At 36.6% G+C, this 18,584-nt stretch overlaps 1 protein-coding gene and 1 long non-coding RNA gene across 3 annotated transcripts in view; one reads left to right on the plus strand and one right to left on the minus strand.

Annotated features, from left to right (window-relative positions):
* IRAK4 (interleukin 1 receptor associated kinase 4) overlaps positions 1-17,412 on the minus strand; it is a 43,378-nt gene extending 25,966 nt beyond the window's left edge. The window contains exons 1-2 of one of the 2 annotated variants that reach the window (XM_051961983.1): positions 15,054-17,412; positions 3,185-3,464 (exon numbers count right to left, since the gene is read on the minus strand). In XM_051961983.1, the coding sequence (XP_051817943.1) occupies positions 3,185-3,345 (161 nt within the window). In that variant the 5' untranslated portion in view covers positions 3,346-3,464; positions 15,054-17,412. The remainder of the gene's footprint in view (positions 1-3,184; positions 3,465-15,053) is intronic. The other variant, XM_051961984.1, reaches the window with a different exon arrangement.
* Positions 14,383-15,263, plus strand: LOC127538289 (uncharacterized). Its single transcript, XR_007947714.1, has 2 exons — positions 14,383-14,933; positions 15,004-15,263. It is a non-coding gene; the product is annotated as an uncharacterized LOC127538289 (long non-coding RNA).
* Positions 17,413-18,584: the final 1,172 nt, after the last annotated feature.

The raw sequence follows: 18,584 nt of genomic DNA on the forward strand, positions 1-18,584 counted from the left end.
AAACTGAGAACTTTTAGGGGTAACACTAATATACAATAAACAGAAATTGGGAGATTTCATTATTCTAAGATTTCTTTTTTAGTTTCAATGTAGTCATTTAGAAGAAAGACATATTTACATAACTTATATTCCCTTTGAGACTTATGAAGCAGCACAAATTAAGTCTATCATGATACATAATGAAAAACATACACATCATGCTATGTATCTTTCTTTCAATCTTCACTATTATCCTTTATTTATATTAAAAATGGAAACATCAAAGCTAAAACTTTTTCCAATTACTTGTTAAAAGAGATTATTTTCTTGAGAATGGTAATTTTTTTTAATCTCAATCCTTACAAATGTTAATAAGCAATTTATGTTTCCACTCAATTTTGACTTATAAATTTTAATTCAAGATTCATTCTCATTAAGAATTTAATCCTTTTGGTTATAAAATTTATTTTCTGATGTAGTTATAAGGAAGTCAGTACAATATCCTGTTCAGATAGTTGTTAATTTAACATGTTGGTTTCTTTCATCTCTCTCTCTCTACTTTTCCTACATAATTCTACTCTTCATCTGTACCATGACCTATAATCTCTTGATCTCTCATTTCTCTCCCAGATCACCTCCCTGCATGAGCTTCACTCCTGTTTCACAAGACTTGCCAAGACTAACTCCTTTGTTTGCTCTATTGATCCCATTCCATCCCATCTCTTGAGGTGGATTGCCTTCATTATCATCCCCACACTTTCACTTATTCTCAATCTCTCTATGACCACTGGCTCATTTCCTGCTGCCTTTGTAAAATGCCCATGTTTCTCATATTCTGAAAAAATCCTCACTTGACCCTTCTTTCCCCCATTAATTATCATCCTATAACTCTTCTGCCCTGTGTAGCTAAATTTTTGGAAAAGTCCATACTTCCACTTTCTCAGCTCTCATTTTCTGGTTTCCAACTTCATCATTCCATCAAAACTGCTCTCCCCAAAATCATTAATGATCTCTCAGTTGCCAAATCAAACAGCCTTTTCCAATCCTCATTCACCTTGACTGCTGCAACTTTTGACACTGAGGACCACTCTCTACTCCCTTGATATTCTTATTCTCTATATTTTCAGGATTTCACTCTTTCCTGATTTTACCCCTATCTGATTACTCCTTCATCTCCTTTGGCTTATTCTCTTCCAGACCACATCCTTTACTCACTGGTGGTCCTCAGAGTTCTATCTTGGGTCATCTTTCTTTTCCTCTTCATGATGATCTCATCAACTTGCATGGATTTAATTACCGTCTCTATACTGATGATTCTCAAATGAATAATAAATCCCTAGGTGTCCACTAGACATCTTGAACTCACTATGTCCCAAATAAAATTCATTATTTTCCCCCTCCATACCCTGCCTTCCACTGCCACCTTCCCTGTTACTGGTGAGAGAAACACCATACTCCCAGTGTCCCAGACTTGAACCCTACATGTCAAATTGGATTCCTCACGGTCTCTCATTCAATCTGCTGCAACATCTCTCACAAAGCCCCTTTTCTCCTCCTGGAGGAGATCCTCATCACCTCATGTCTGGTTTACTGCATCTCCTGTGAATGGGCCTGCCTGCCTCAAGTCCCCACTCCAAACCATCCTCCCTTTTCCCATACCACCCTCCCTTTTCCTAAAATGCAGATGCAATCAAGTCCTGCTCTCAATAATTAACTCCTATTACCTCCAGAAGCAAATCCAAAATGCTCTATTTGGCATTCAAAGCCCTTCACAAACCAGCCCCTTTCCACCTTTCCTTTTATACTTTATTCCTCAACATGTACTCTACAATCCAGCGAAACTGGCTTTCTGGCTGTTCCATGAACAAGACTTGCTCTCTCCAAGCATTTTCTCTGCCTGCCCTCCCTCCTCCTTTCTGACTTCTGACCTCCAAGTTTTCCTTTTAAGTCCCGACTACCTTCTACAGGAAGCCTTCCTCAATCCCTCTTAATTCCAGTGTTTCCCTCTGCTAATCATTTTCTATTTATCCAGTATATAACTTGTTTTGTGTATGTTTCTTTGCATATTATCTCTTTCATAAGATTATAAGCCCTTGAGGGCAGGGACTGGTTTTTGCCTCATTTTGTACCTCCAGCACTAAGTATGGTGCCTTGCACACAGAAGATATCTAATCAATGTTTACTGGTTGATTAAAAACCACAGGAAAGCTTTCCTTTCTCTCTATTGATCATGATGTACCTTTGGCAACTATATTGACCGATAAAATAAAAGCAACGTTTGCAGAACACTATCATACCAGAACTTTAGAGTCAGCTAAGAATAATTGTTTGTTTTATAGAGATAAAACCTCAAAGGCAACAACTTAAAGAAGTCTGGGATACAGAAGAAACACCAAAGACTGCTGTGTATATATGACAATGACAATGGCAAAATAAGAATAATACCTAATAGTACTTACACCAAAGTGAAGCACTTTGCAAACCTTCCAATGAAATACAAATAGCAATTATTATTATCACAATTCAAATAAAACATTTTGATACATCCTTAGCTGATCAAATAGTGACTCAGTGACAGGGATGAGAACCTTAATTTCCAACCAAATATTATATATGTACATATATATCATATATATTACATGTACATTACATGTAGTAATTCACAATACTAAGTAGTATTTCAAGTTTGAATTGTTAGGTATTTAAACAAAAGTGTCAAAATTCTCCCAAAACCTCCTTCTTTGTGGCCCATTGCCTGAAATGCAGGACTTACGGTATTTGGGTATTTACAGATATTTATAACTATGTAGTTAGGAAATCCCCTAATAAAATATAAGTTCCTTGAAGGCTTTTGTTGTTCAGTCGTGCCTAGCTTTTTGTGATCCCACTTTTCTTGGAGTGATTTGCCATTTCCTTCTCCAGCACATTTTACAGATGAATAAACGGAGGCAAACAGAGTTAAATGACTTGCCTGGGGTCATACAGATCATATCGGGGTCAGATTTAAACTCAGCTATTTCTGACCAGGGCCAGCACTCACCTAGCTGACCCCTCCTTAAAGGCAAGGATATCCCTAGCACTTAGCACAATGCTTAGCATATAACATAAACCCAATAAATTCGTGCTGAAAGAACTGAATGCATATCTTTTAATACAGGAATTGTGCTATTGCCATTTTTCAAAGGAAGAGACTTTAATGCCTTACCTTATATGAAATTGGTTATATCTACTGTCTCCAGAAGGCTTTTTTATGTCAACTGCTAATTTCTTCCATCCTTCCTGAGGATCAATAAAATCTGCCAGTTGCCTAATTAGGCCAACATTTAGGCATCTAACATATGTTGATGAAGTTATTGTTTTGTTCATCTTCTCTTAATAAGATAAGGAAGTTTCTCATCAAATATCAATATTTATATAGTTTATATTTAAAACTTCATAGATCCACTCTTTGCAGTTCATATAAAATTCTGGGGCAACCTAAAATCCTGTATAAAAACAAGAAACATGAAAATCCACATTTACTAACAGGATTTTTTAAATTAAAATTTAAGATTGGAACAGAAGCGAGTGCAAGGGATAATGTTGTAAAAAAAAAATTACCCTGGCATGGATTCTGTCAATATAAAGTTATTATAAAATAAAAGAAAATATATTTTAAAAAAATAAAAATAAATAAAATTTAAGAATTTTGTTGGGAAATAATGAAATTAAACTCTATATAAAAATAATGACCTTGAAAAACAGAAAAGAAAAGGTTATCTCTCTCCTCTTTAAAGATATGGGGCACTACAGCATATAAGACTGAGTTAATTTTGTTGAACTGCTTTTTTCCTTTTTCAAAAAAAAAAATTGTTATAAGGATGGTTTCCTGGGAAAGGATAGAATACAAGGAGAGAAACTTATTAAGTAATAAAGGTGATATAAAATAAAAGATATCAATAAAATTTTAATATAGGTAATATATGTTTATAGCTTTCAAGTTTATTTTAAAAGAAATTAAAATTCTACCTATTTCTGATGTACCACAAAAAGACTTCAAGAAAAAAGATAAAATCATATTATATGTAAAAAATTAACATTTGCCCCAATCTCCCAAGATTTCCTATGTTTAATCACAAGTGGACAACTGTATTATGTTCTTAATTCTTCATAGTAAATGAAAAAAAAAGTTTCATGAAGTCTAACATACATCAAAACTGTAATCTTTAAAACTTCCTGTGAGTTTATTTGGGAATCAGATAAAGTAATGTAAAAATGTTCCACCTTGTTATATTTCCATTTAATCTTTCCAATTAAGTGAGACATCTCTCTCTTTTTTATTATTATAGCTTTTTATTTATAAGATATATGTACAGGTAATTTTTCAGCATTGACTCTTGCAAAACCTTCTGTTCCAACTTTGCCCCTCCTTCCCCCCACCTCCTCTCTGAGATGGCAGGCAGAACAATACAAATAGAGATATCTTTCTCTTAGGCCTTATCTACCATTAAAATTTTAGTGCTTCTAATGAGGATATAGGTCACTGTCATATGTAATTTACATAAATATATGTAATTAGGCCACTTTCCTATACAACTTACATACATAAAAATACATGCGATTCTTGATTTATAGAAATTTGATTTATATTATCCATACTCATAAAATTGTCAATTATATCCATGTGAACTAGAAAAACTAGAAATGCAGTAATTCATTTCACAATGTTTAGTTTATAATTGCTATGTTCCTTTCTACTGGATATTTGCTTTTTAGACATATTTTTTAAACTGCAACTTCCATCCCTCTTTCTGAATGTCAACAAATTGCCATTTTTTGCTAAAAAATGAATACCTGCATCCTCACATTTGCAATTATCTCCCTTTATAACATGCTTTAGATTTGCTCAGGAGAATTAAATATTAAATTAGAATTCAATCCATGAACAAACTTTAGAACATTTGTTTTTTTTTGTTGTTGTTGTTTGTTTTGCCATACAGCAAGCTCAATAATAATAAGGAAGGTGTTAGGGGGAGAAATATGGGAGGAGGGAAAATCAGATTATCTAGAAATGTTCAAGTACTCTACTCATTTCCCATAATACATTAAAGCACTGGAGTTTTCAGATTTCTAATCTCCTATCAATGAAAACTAAGCCCCAAGGCCATAAGAGCCCAAACTCCTACCTCTATGAGCACAGTTAACCATGGGATGAGTTACACTCTCTTCCCCACTTCCTTCTCTCCCTTTTTCACCAAGTTAGCTAATCTGGGAATAGAGATAACATAGATGTTTCCTCCTAACTCCCCTTTCCCCTGGGAAGCAAAGAAAATTGATGAAATATAACTAAGCAAAAAAGGAAAAGTAGCTGCTCCATCCCTCATTACAAGCTGATCAGACAACCAGATCACTCTGAGAGGTAAGGGAAACTAGTCTAGGAATAGCCAAAAGGGGAAGCCTGAGATAAAGGAGGAAGACAAAAAACAGATTAATGGCCATATCCCCACAGGGCATGGAGACTTAAGTGAGGCTCAAGAGTGGGGTGAATCTGAGGCAGCTTCAGCCCCACCTAAGGAGCAGGTAATTGACTCCCCTCCATCAACTCCACCCTCTGGGATGGAGGGAGGAGGAGTAGTATGGGGGGGGGGGGAGGGAGGAAGGGGAGGGGAGGCAGTGACAGCACCAGCACTCCCCCTCCCTCCCCCCCCCCCCCCCCCCCCCAGCATCCAGCCGCTCCTATGACTAGATTGCAAAAAGGACTAGTTAAGGCCAAAGCGGAAGGGAGAAATGTATTGGAATTTCAACACCACATTTTTCCTGTAATTCAATTTTAATTCTTCAGGTCAAGAAAGTAGAAAATATGCTCCTTTTGATATAGAAATCCTCAAAGACCTGAAAAAGGCTTGCACTCTTTATGGGGCTACATCAACTTATGTTAAGATGTTATTACAGAATTTGGCTTTTGAAATCTAATGACTGGAATCTATAGTAAAGGTATGCCTAGAACCTGGACATAACTACTTGTGGCTTTCTGAATATAGTGAGCTCTGTAGGATACAAGCCCAACAAAATAGTCAAAGGGGAGTTCATGCTGCAATCACCTGTGACCTACTAACAGGTGTAAGTTCCTATGCAGACGTCGTAGCACAGATTAATTATTCCATAGCAGCATATGAGCAAATTGCTGCTAATGCTATCAAAGCGTGGGCTTCTCTCCATAATAAAGATGACAAGGGTGGGGCCTTCACAAAAATAACACAAGGGCCGGATGAACCCTTTGCTGACTTTGTGGGACGTTTGCAGATAGCTGTCACAAGAATTAATGGGGAAAATGCAATAACAGACATTTTGATAAGGCAACTTGCTAAGGAAAATGCTAATGAGGTTTGCAGAAGAATTATACTAGGACTGCACAAGGATGCTCCTTTAGAGGAGATCATAAGGCACTGTGCTTATTATATCCAAACTATGTTGAATATGGAAAGACAGGGTCCTTCTTGGCAAAGGAATTCTAGAGAAACTCATAGATGCTTTCAGTGTGGAAAAGTTGGACATTTGAGAGCTCATTGTAGATACGGAGATAGAATGAAAAGACAGGGTGAGAGAATAAAACCCAAAATCCCATGTCCAAAATGTAACCAAGGCTTTCATTGGGCCTCTGAATGTAGATTGACCCAGAGAAATGAGAGGCAGGGCCCAGCTCCAAGATATCAATCAAAAGATAGGTGGGGCATGATAGCAACTGAGGTTACACCCAGAGAGTCTTTAGAAATTCAGGACTCTAATGTCATCAACCAACAGAAAAGCAATCAAGATTACAGTTGGGGAAGTTACAGGCCTTTTAACACAACAGGGCAGTGTCCAGTGCAAACAGCTCCACTATTTTTAGATAATTGCCAGATGATGTGGAGAGATCCAGAAAGTAGTAAATAGAACGGAATTAGATAGGTTAACTGCTTGGGGAAGAGGGTTTGCTTTTATCTCTACAGGTGGAGCAGGAATCAGATGGGTGCCAACGAGCCGTATTTGCCTTGTCCACTGCAGACAGACGGAGCAGACCCTTGAAACGAAGGAGGAGACCCAAGAAATATCGGGTAGATCTGTTGCTGATTGTGCTCACCATTGAAAGAACGTGGCAGTTATGGCGTTTGACTCATGGACATAGAAAATTGCTGGACTTCAAAACCCTCAGGAATCATTGGATTCTCTGAGACATGATAAGATTGTTGTAGGACTTGAAAACCCTCAGGAATCATTGGATTCTTTGAAACATAAGACTTGAAAACCCTCAGGAATCATTGGATTCTCTGAGATATAAGACTTGAAAGCCCTCAGGAATCATTAGATTATCTGAGAAATGATAAGATTGTTACAGGACTTCAAAATCTGCTGGAATCTTTGGATTCCCTAACACATAAAAAGACTTTTGCAGGACTTCAGAAACTTGGGGGAATCATTGGATTCCCTGATATGTGAAGCAATAGACAATAGACTGGTTTTGGACTATCTCTTGGCTGCTGAAGAAGGCGTATGTGTGACTGCTGTTTACATACTCTCCTTCTAGGACTTTTGGCAATCTTTTACAACACCATGTTGATTTATATTGTTTGTTATACCATTACTTGTGTGTACAATTCATGTTTGTTACACCACATCAAGCCTGCACTGACCGTGGGGAGAGTCATCACTAATAGCCTCTGCGTCATTGCTATGTGCTTGTGTAATACTTCCCATGCTGATGGGTTTGTGCATAATAAGACCCTTCAGCCAGAAACCTGTTAGCAACCCCCACTTCCCTTTGGTGCTTTTCATCTCCCTTCCTGAGATATCAGGGAGGGCATGATTATCTCCTTTTTAGTGCTTTCACCTCCCTTTCTGAGAAGTCAGGGAGGGTGTGATCACCTCCCCTTGGGAGCTCTGACCTCCCTGAGGAGTGAGGGATGGCATGACCTGTGTTCTAAAACAAAAGAAAGCGGGAGATGTAATGGGCTGAGGCTTGAGTTGATGCCCTGAGGTCCCAAGCATGTGAGATTAAATAGCAATTGGACTATACTCTATTAATATATATGCTTGGAGAAAGAATGGCCCCCGCCCACTCTTTGTGCAAGTCCTGATGTGTTGTATAGGAAATGACGTTTTTGGTGGGTGGAGGCAGGGGAGTGAAAAGGGAAGCGGAAGGAGAGACTGCTGGCTGGCCTCTTGTCACAGCTGCTCGCATTGCTATCGCAATGGCCTTTGATCTCCGATTCCTCTCTGCTAGCTGGCTTCCTGTCGCAGCTGCCCATATTGCTTTCTTCACCTCTACTGAGAATAAAGATTGAAGATTTTTCCCTTAACCTAAATTCCTGACTCCGGCTGATTTTAAATACCCGGTCATCACAACCAAATACATAAAAATCAATTGATACATGATGCATAGGCTAAAATAAGCAAAATTATATTATATGTTACACATTTATATATTATATTTCTTATCTGCATTGTGAATGATCTTATGTACCAAGAGAAAATGAATCAATCTTTTATAGTTTCTGTAATTTACTATATTAACTATAGTATAGTATCATTCCCTTATTGTATTTACTCTACTGTGTTTCTGTGCTAGTACTCTCAATAAATAAATGCAAAAAAATGAAATAGTCCTAATTTTTTATATTAATTTTAATTTTTTTACTGATTAAATAAATTTTCCATATATATATAGTAGAACAGAAAAAAGAAGATTGTGTCTGAAACTCTAGGTTTTTAATCGTGTACTGTAATGATCATTCTATAGTTTCCAAAGCTTTTCTATTTATGTGGACTTTCTGGATTTTTTTCTAATCTTTTCTCTCCATTAAAAAAAAAAAGATAACCTTCTTTCTCTTCATTAAAAAAAAAAAGATAACCCTCTTTTCTTTTTTTGTGCTACCTTTTTCCTATTACTCTATCCTTTAATACTTCCACTGGAAAGAAAAAAAAAAAAAACAAGAAAACAAAATCATTTGCTTATAGGCAAGCAAAGCAAATTTTCATTGTTTTCCTTTGTGTGTTACATACCTAATCTGTTTTTATTTATTGACTTGTTTCTAATCCATTTCCAAATTGTTCTGATGATTATTGCCATAAGAGTATATAAAGGTGAGAAACAATTCATTTGGACCCATGCTCTCTCTCTCTCTATATATATATACTCTATTATTAACCAATTTGATAGAGTCATATCAAAGTTCGGGATATAAGACACTAGAGATATGAGCTGTAGTATATAAAATTGTTGCTTCGTTCTATTATTGTACAGCTAGTTCAAGAATCAAGCTCAGAGTTGAAATGGAAGGTTGAAGAATTAATTAAATCATGATCACAACCTAGAAACAGGGTAAAATAGTATTACTACTTGACATTTTTAAATTACTTGGGGTATACAAAAACTGTACTCTCCTTCAATTGAGCTTTCACAACAACCCTATTAAGTAGTTAGTCTATGAAGTAAAGAAGATAGAGAAGAAAAGTCAGATGGACAGGAGGAAAACAAGGAGAGATCAGTATCACAAAAACTTTAGAGAAAAAATGATAATTGGCAGTGTCAAAGATTGCAGAAAGGTCAAGAAGTATCAAGATTGAAAAAAGGGCTATTAGATTTGGTTTAGTAATACTAACAATGCATTAGTATGTCTACCTTCCCAACATTGACCAAATATTGTTATTTTTTCAACTTAAGTGCAAGGTGAAATGTTAGGGTTGTTTTGATTTGTGTATCTTATTGTTAGTGATGTAGTTCTTAATAGTTTGCAATTATCCTTTTAAGAATTGCTTGTTCACATCCTTTGACTACTGATATATTGGGAAAACACACACACACACACACACACACACACATTTCTGAGTTATCAACCAAATATTTACCCAAGAATTACAGATTTTATTCTCATTTGATTGCTTTCTTATTTTAGATGATTCTTATTTATGAAGAAGCATTCAATTTTATGTAATCAAAATTATCAACTTTATATTTTTTTTGCCTCTATTCTTTGTTTGGCTAGAAATATAGCACTTATCCATAGCTATTAAAGAAATATATCGTCTCCAATTTTTTTTAATGGTATAATCTTAAATATTCAGGTCACATTCATTTTGAATTTATTGTACAAGGTATTGAGTTATACCTATTTTTTGCCAGAATGAACGCTTTCCAGTTTTCTCTGCAGTTCATATTAAATGGGAAATTCTTTCTTAAATAACTCATGATTTGGGGCTTATTGAATACTGAGTTATTTAGTATCATTATTTTTGATTCTCTCTAGTCTGTTTTATTCTGATGTGGTTCATGAAAATAACTGACTGAAATCAGGGATGATAGAATTTCAACCAAAAAAAATTGCAAAACTGGCAAAAAGGATTGAAAAGTTAGTATCATCATTTAATGAAAGTAGCTAATAAAGCACTTTAGATTTTGTAATCATAGATTTAGAAATAGAAAATTAGAGGTCATCCAACCTTCTCATCTTACAGAGTAAAACATCTACATCATGGATGATTAAGAGTTATGTCCAGGATAGTTTATCTTTCAGATCTGTGGAGAAGGAAGGAATCTGTGACCCAAGAAGAAGAACTCATAATTGAACACCAAATAAAAAGTTTTGATTATATTAAGCTGAAAATTTTTTATACCAATAAAATTAATGCAGGCAAGATTAGAAGGGAAGCAACAAATTGGGAAAACATTTTTACATTTAAGGATTCTGATAAAGGCCTCATTTCTAAAATATATAGAGAATTGACTAAAATTTTTTGGAATTCAACCATTCTCCAATCGATAAATGGTCAAAGAATACGGACAGTTTTCAGGTGAAGAAATTAAAACCATTTCTAGTCATATGAAAAGGTGCTCTAAATCACTACTGATCAGAGAAATGCAAATTAAGATACCTCTGAGATACCACTACACACCTGTCAGATTGGCTAAGATGATAGGAAAAAATAATGATGAATATTGAAGGGGATGCGGGAAAACTGGGACTCTAATACATTGTTAGTGGAGCTGTGAACGGATCCAACTATTCTGGAGAGCAGTTTGGTACGATGTTCAAAGGGCTATCAAATTGTGCATACCCTTTGATCCAGCAGTGTCTCTATGAGAGATTATAAAAAAGGAAAGGGACCCAAAAGAGACCCACATGGGTGAAAAAGTTTGTGGCAGCCCTCTTTGTAGTGGCAAGAAACTGGAAATGGAGTTGGATGCCCATCAATTATACAATGGCTGAATAAGTTATAGTAAATGAGTGTTATGGAATATTATTGTTCTGCAAGAAATGATCAGGAGGATAATTTTAGAGAGGTCTGGAGAGATTTATATGGAACTGATGCAAAGTGAAGTGAAGTGAGCAGAACCAAGAGATCATTATACACGTCAAAACAAGATTATATGACGATCAATTCTGATGGACGAAGCTCTCTTCAACAATGCGATGATTCAAATCAGTTCCACTTGTACAGTGATGAAGAAAACCATCTATACCCACAGAAAGTGTGGAAACTGACTGTGGATCACAATATAGCATTTTCATTCTTTCTGTTGTTTGCTTGCGTTTTGTTTTCTTTCTCATTTTTTCCCATTCTTGATCCAATTTTTCTTGTGCAGCAAGATAATTGTATAAATATGTATACGTATACTAGCTTTAACATATATTTTAATATATTTTACATGTATTGGATTACTGCCATCTAGGGGAGGGGATGGAGGAAAGGAGGGGATAATTTAGAACAGAAAGTTTTGCAAGGGTCAATGTTGAAAAATTACCCATGTATATGTTTTGTAAATAAAAAGCTTTAATTTTTAAAAATGAAAAAAAAAAAACACTAAAGTATAAGTAAAGTTTAAAAAAAAAAAAAAGTTATGTCCAAACTGACATAGCTAATAAGCCTCAGAGGTAGAATCTGAACAAAGATCTGTGACCCCATAACCAGGGCATTCTCCAATCTTTTAAACTAGACAGCCATTAAAACCAAATGGCCTTAGAATCAGAACACCACCAGGCTGACTTCCCTGAATCAACAAACGAAAGTCCCCAAGAAAAACAGAAGTCTCAAGAAAATTTATTTCATTTTTCATATCAATTTCACAAATGCTCAAGAAATTTCGACTCAGGAACTTTTACCTCACAAACTGCCACCTAAAGAACAGCAGATGTCAGAGAGGGAAGATTAAAGGAACCCTTGCAAAGCTGCAAAATAGAAAATAAAATCACATAAATCATCAGCATTTCTGTATATTACCAACAAAGTCTAGCAACTAAAAATAGCAAAATTTCATTGCTGAAGACAATTCCAATAACTGAAAATATAAAATATTTGGGAGTATACCTGCCAAGATAAACCTGAAAACTTTATGAACACAGATACAAAACACTTCTCATACAAATACAGTCAGATCTAAACAACTGGAAAAATATCAACTGCTCATGAATATGGTAAACCAATATAAGAAAAATTACAATTCTACCAAAATTTATTTACTTATTCAATGCTATACCAAACTCAAAATCAAATATATATATATATATATATATATATATATATATATAAATATATATATATATACACATATACATATATGTATATATATATATGTATGTATGTATAATGTCAAGAATATGAAGAGAATCCATGAAAAAAAAAATGTGAAGGAAGGTGGCCCAGAAGTTCCACATCTCAAATTATATTATAAAGCAACAATTATCAAAACAGTGTGGTACTGACTTTAAAAAAATGGTGAATCAGTAGAATAGATTAGATACACAATTCATTTTAGTAAATGACTGTAGTAATCTAGTGTTTGACAAATCCAAAGATTCAAGCTTTGAGGACAAAAACTCATTATTTGACATAAACTGCTGGGAAAACTGGAAAACAGAATGGCAAAAACTAGATATAGACTAACATCTCATACTATATGTCAAGATAAAGTCAAAATGTGTACATAATTTTCACATGAAAGGTGATACCATAGACAAATTAGGAAAGCATGGAATAGTGTCCTTGTCAAATCTATAGATAAGGAAAGAGCTTAGGAATAACGGAGATATAAAAAGCATCACAAAATGTAAAATGGATAATTTTGGTTATATAAAGTTTAAAGGTTTTTGCACAAACAAAACTAATTACAACCAAAATTGGAGGGAAAGCAGAAAACTGTGGAGGGGAGAGGGAAAATCTTACAACAGGTATCTCTGATTTCTCAAATGATAGAGAATTGAGTCAAGTTTATTAGACAAGTCATTCCTCAATTAATTAATAATTAATGGATACAAACATACAGTTTTCAGGCAAAGAAATCAGCTATCCATACAATCATAAAAAAATGCTCTAAAGCACTATTAATTAAATATAAATTAAACTAACTCTGTGGTCTTCCTTCCTTCCTTCCTTCCTTCCTTCCTTCCTTCCTTCCTTCCTTCCTTCCTTCCTTCCTTCCTTCCTTCCTTCCTTCCTTCCTTCTTCCTTCCTTCCTTCCTTCCTTCTTCCTTCCTTCCTTCCTTCCTTCCTTCCTTCCTTCCTTCCTTCTTCCTTCCTTCCTTCTTCCTTCCTTCCTTCCTTCCTTCCTTCCTTCCTTCCTTCTTCCTTCCTTCCTTCCTTCCTTCCTTCCTCCTTCCTTCCTTCCTTCCTTCCTTCCTTCCTTCCTTCCTTCCTTCCTTCCTTCCTTCCTCTGTTGATCTTTAAGTCTTCTTGCACAAAATGGCTAATGTGGAAATGTTTTACATGATTGCACAGAGAGGACAGAATTCACTCAAAACAAAAAAATTTACAAATATTTTTATATGTAATGAGGGAAAGATAATTTTTAAAAACTATAAAAATTACTTTTCTCTAGAGACTACAAAAACTTACATCAGGGAGATGGACCAAAATGAATCCTCTACTCTCATTGTCAATCCCTAATATATAAAATTACAATGTATTGAGCATCCAAAGATAAAGATTCTAGCACTCATTCTTGCCCCAGTAGTTGTGTCTTTATGGACAATTCAACAAACATTTAAATTCTTACTGTGTTAAAAGGTCTTATTTAAGAATTGGGAAAGTTATAGGAACAAAAAAAAAAAAAAAATGACATAATCCTTTACCTCATAGAGCTAACAAATGTAACAGACTATATTCCTTAGCTACTATGGATGGGAGTTCCCAAGATTAAAATCTAGCTTTTTAAACTATAGTTTGAAAGGGATCTCATTACAGCAAGATAATATGTACACATATATTGTATTTAACACATACTTCAATATATTTAACATGTATGAAGCTACCTGCCATCTAGGGGAGGGGATGGGGGGAAGGAGGGGAAAAGTTGGAACAGAAGGTTTTGCAAGGGTCAATGCTGAAAAACTACCCCACCCATGCATAGGTTTTATCAATAAAAAGCTATAATAAAAAAAAAAAAAAGGCGGGGGGGGGGGGAGAAGAAATCTCATTAAGTTGGGGGGGAGGGAATCGAGGGGGTTAATGTCACAAAATTGTAATTTATTATTATTAAATGTTTGCTTTGTGTACCTATTCTATATACCTATATACCCAGGGTCACGTAAAAATTTCCTGGGCGAAAAAATTTAAGAAGCCCTGGTGTAGATGACAGCCAAGATCACTTATAATTCAAGCATTCTGTAATTCCAGATCTCAGTTACTTGGGCAACTTGGAAACTAACTTGGTTGCTAACGCTAGCCAAAGCATCGGAGCAGAAGGGAACCCGGAAGTCAGAAGGCTGCGGTCTAACTTGCTGAGTGTTTCGTGGGCCTAATTCCCTAATAATCACTAACGCCGAGTTCCGGGTTCTTCCCGGGTGACAGACAGCAGTCCTCCCTCATTGGACCAGGAATACCCGTTCTACAAGCTCGGATTACGTGAGGCTAGGTTCAAGGAGCAGGACCTGGGCTTGGAACTACGTCTACATACGCCCGCGATCCAAAAGCCCTTTTAAAAGCTAACCAGAAAAACGGGAAGGGTAATTCTATTAGGAGAACGGGGGGGGCGAATTATTCTGCCGGCTTGACAGGTAACCATTCTTGGCGCAGAAAATGAAGCAGAAGCAGTAGCAGCGGCGGCAGCAGGAGGTCACTGTTACCTGAGCTCTGTCTGCGCAGCCGCCCACAGGAGCCCTCCGCGAAGGGCCGGATACCGGGAGAGGCGAGCCGCTCTCTAGTCAGAGGAGCCCTCATTTCCCTTCCGCATTAGCTCCAGAAAAACTGAAACTACCGCTGTTCAGGCCGGCCCAGCCCTAGGGAGGGAGGCACCTTTAAACCCAAACGATTAGCAAAAAAAATCTGCCAATCGGGTCGTAAAAGTCTTTCCTCTGTAGCAACCTAGGCATGCGCGCCGAGAGCCGGAAGGCTAGGGCTTCCTTTCGGGTGCGTCCTGGGCCGCGCTTGCTGTCTGGGCTGTGGAGGCCCAGGCGGGGAGAAAGCTTTAGTTGGTTCTTTGATCCTAATTTCAAAGCGCAGTCCTAAGGCCCTTGGGCGAGTTGGAGAGAAGAATTTAGAAATAAGCGAAAATTGGACCTTTAATATAAAGTAAAGGAGTCGTATCTGAGCGACTTTTTTTAATACCGGATACTGCTTTACAGATGTTTTACAGCTGTTTGGTAGTGGAAGCTCTAGGTAGATGTTAGTTCACATCGTGGGAAGTATAGACTAACGCATACTGTCATTTATATGGAGCTGTTAGGTTAATAAACTCCTCTCCCAAAAGCAACTGGGTGAGCTCTTTAGTGCTAATGTTAGTTCGTCCTTTCCACAACTAAGAAACGGAAACTCGGGTGTTTAAGTAAATTGCTTATAGTTATGTGGCTGTGAAAGCTAGAATCCAAACTCTGATCTTTTGATCCAAGCCTAGAGTTTTGTTTGGTTTCTATTTTTTTAATTTAATTTTTTGTAGCTTGTACACACACACATATATATTGCATTTTCCATATGAGTAATGTTGGGAGAGAGAAATCAGAATAAAAGGAAAAAACTACTAGAAAAAACAAAACAGGAGAAAAAAAAGGTAAGAACAGGATGATTCTGTCGAATTCAGTTTCCATATCTCTCTGGAAGTGGATGGCACTTTCCTTCCCAAGTCCATTAGATTTGTCTTGCATCATCACATTTCTGAGAAGAACTAAGTCTATCATAATTGATTATCACACAATCTTGCTGTTGCTGTATACAGTGTTTACCTGGTTGAGATTGGGAAGGGACACCAAAAGATTGGGGATGGCAGACTGGTGTCTCAAAAGAATTTGCAGGCTTGAACCTATATTCATGTCAAGGGGCAAAGTTTATTGGAATTGTAATACCAATTGAAGCAGGCTGAAGAGCAAAGGACTTAACAAGGAACTTGAAACAAGGAGGCACATTTATCTAGTTCTTCATGTTATTGATATAATGATTTTATGGCCTAGAAATATGGCCTTGAAGAGTGGTCTCAGAAATTTGGTTATCACTGACCAGTAGACCTAGGACTATTCTAAAGCCTGAAGATTTTAGAATCACTGGCAGACAAGATTGTCAGAACTACAATAAGAGAATCTCAGGATCACAAATATATCTTCCCTAAAGTTTAAGGGAAGAAATATTATGTTCCTAGGCTAAAAGACTTTTACAATCATTGACAGAACAATAGCATTCTTGGACCAGAGGGCGTCAGAATCACAGATTCCAAAGCCAGAAGATTTAGAATCAGTGACAGATTGTTAGAACAGAAGTGTCCTCACGTCAGGATGATAAGGGGAATACTGAAACTCTCTATTTCTGACTTTGGGGGGAATGCTTGGGAAACTCCTTGAACCCTCGGAGAAGCTCTTTCCTGAGAGACACGCCCTTGGGAATCAAGATAAGTGGTTTCATTCTTTCTCTTGGTGGGCCTAGTTGAGTCCAGGGCTACTCCTACTTAGTCCAAGCTAGAGATCTAGATTCCTATGGACCTCTATTGAGTTGGAGATTAGTCCAGTGATACTCATTCAAATGGAAAATTTCTATTCATTCACAAAGATTTTGGTCTGATTTCAACTCAAACTGCACCCAGCCCCTAGCTAAAGTTTGAAATTATAAAAAGGGGCAACTTGGGGCTCATTCCTTGTAGAGGGCCAAAAGAGGACATGCCATGCCAATGAACCTCTCTCTCTCTCCTTGGCATAACTGCCTTCGAGGACCCTCTGCCCACTGAGAAGACATTCTCTTTTCTGTGTTAATCCTTCTTTATCTCTCTCACCTATTTTCTTAACAGGACCACACTCCTCTTTATCTCTCTGTCGGGATTTCTCTGCTAGAAACTTTACCTTGCCTCTGAGGAAGTCAGCCTTCCTAGGTGAAGACTGGCTTCTCAGTTCCAACAATAAATTTCTTTTGCCAGTCTAACTTTTTGGGTTCATTTACGAAGGACTTGCAGGCCGACCAGAAGGGGTTTCCACAACTCTCTGTGCTTGCTGAACCTCATCAAGGGAACCTTATAATTATTGCTGTTTCCCCTAGAAGCTATTTTCCATCAATTTCACTTAATATCAATTTATATAAATCTTTCCAGATTTTCTGAAATTAGTCTATTCATTTCTTATATATTCCATTATTTTCATATAATATTTCATTACTTTTATATGCCACAAATTATTCAGCTATTCCCCAATTGATGGGCATCCACTCATTTTGCAATTCTTTACCATCACAAATAGAGCTGCTACAAACATTTTTGCACAAGTGGGATTCTTTTGTTGAGTTTGGGAAGGGATCCCAAAAGGTTGGGGGTCACAGACCAGTGCTGCAAGGTATCTCAAAAAAAATTATAGGCTTGAACCCATTTCCAAGTCAAGAGGGCAAAGTCTATTGTTATTGTAATGCCAGTTGTAGCCATCTGAATTCCAAAAGAATTTAGCAAAGAAACAGAAACTTAGAGACACATTTATTCATGTTATAGATATGCTAAATTTATGGCCTAGGAGTAGAACCAAGGAGTGGTCTCAAGAATTTGGTTTTTACTGACCAACAGATTATCTGTCTGACAGTCAGCAATGAACTAAGGAGTAGTCTCTTCACTATTGTCTCAGGAGTTTGATTTGTGGGACTATCCTGAGGCCAAAAAACTTTAGAATCAGATTGCTAGAACAACACTATTCTCAGGTTGGGTGCAGGGAGTGGGGGGTTCTCAGTCACAGATTCCAAAGCCAGAGGACTTTAAAATCACTGACAAATTGTTAGAACAGAAGACCCCCTTAAGATCAGGAGTCCTTAAAATTATTGCTATCTTGCCTAGAAGCTATTATTACATCACTTTTTCCTCATCTATGATCTCTTTGGGATAGAGATTTAGTAGTGACACTGCTGGATCAGAGTTATGCAGTTTTATAACCCTTTGAGCATAATTCCAAACTGCTCTTTTGAATGATTGAATCAATCTAGAGTTTTTTTTTTTAATTACCATGTTTGCCTATTTGATGTTACCATGTCAATCTTCAGTCTTCACCAGCTAGTCTACATTCCTTTTCTTCTTTTACTAATCTGATGAGATGTGAGAATTCAGGGTAAGAGATCCCCTCTGGTCAATGTCGCAGATCCCTTGCGAATTCGCAAACTCAAAGTTTGTGGCAAAAGGGAATTTATTTGCACTAAAAAGACAGCTTTCT

Source organism: Antechinus flavipes, chromosome 5 (genome assembly GCF_016432865.1).
Source record: "Antechinus flavipes isolate AdamAnt ecotype Samford, QLD, Australia chromosome 5, AdamAnt_v2, whole genome shotgun sequence".
NCBI lineage: Eukaryota > Metazoa > Chordata > Mammalia > Dasyuromorphia > Dasyuridae > Antechinus > Antechinus flavipes.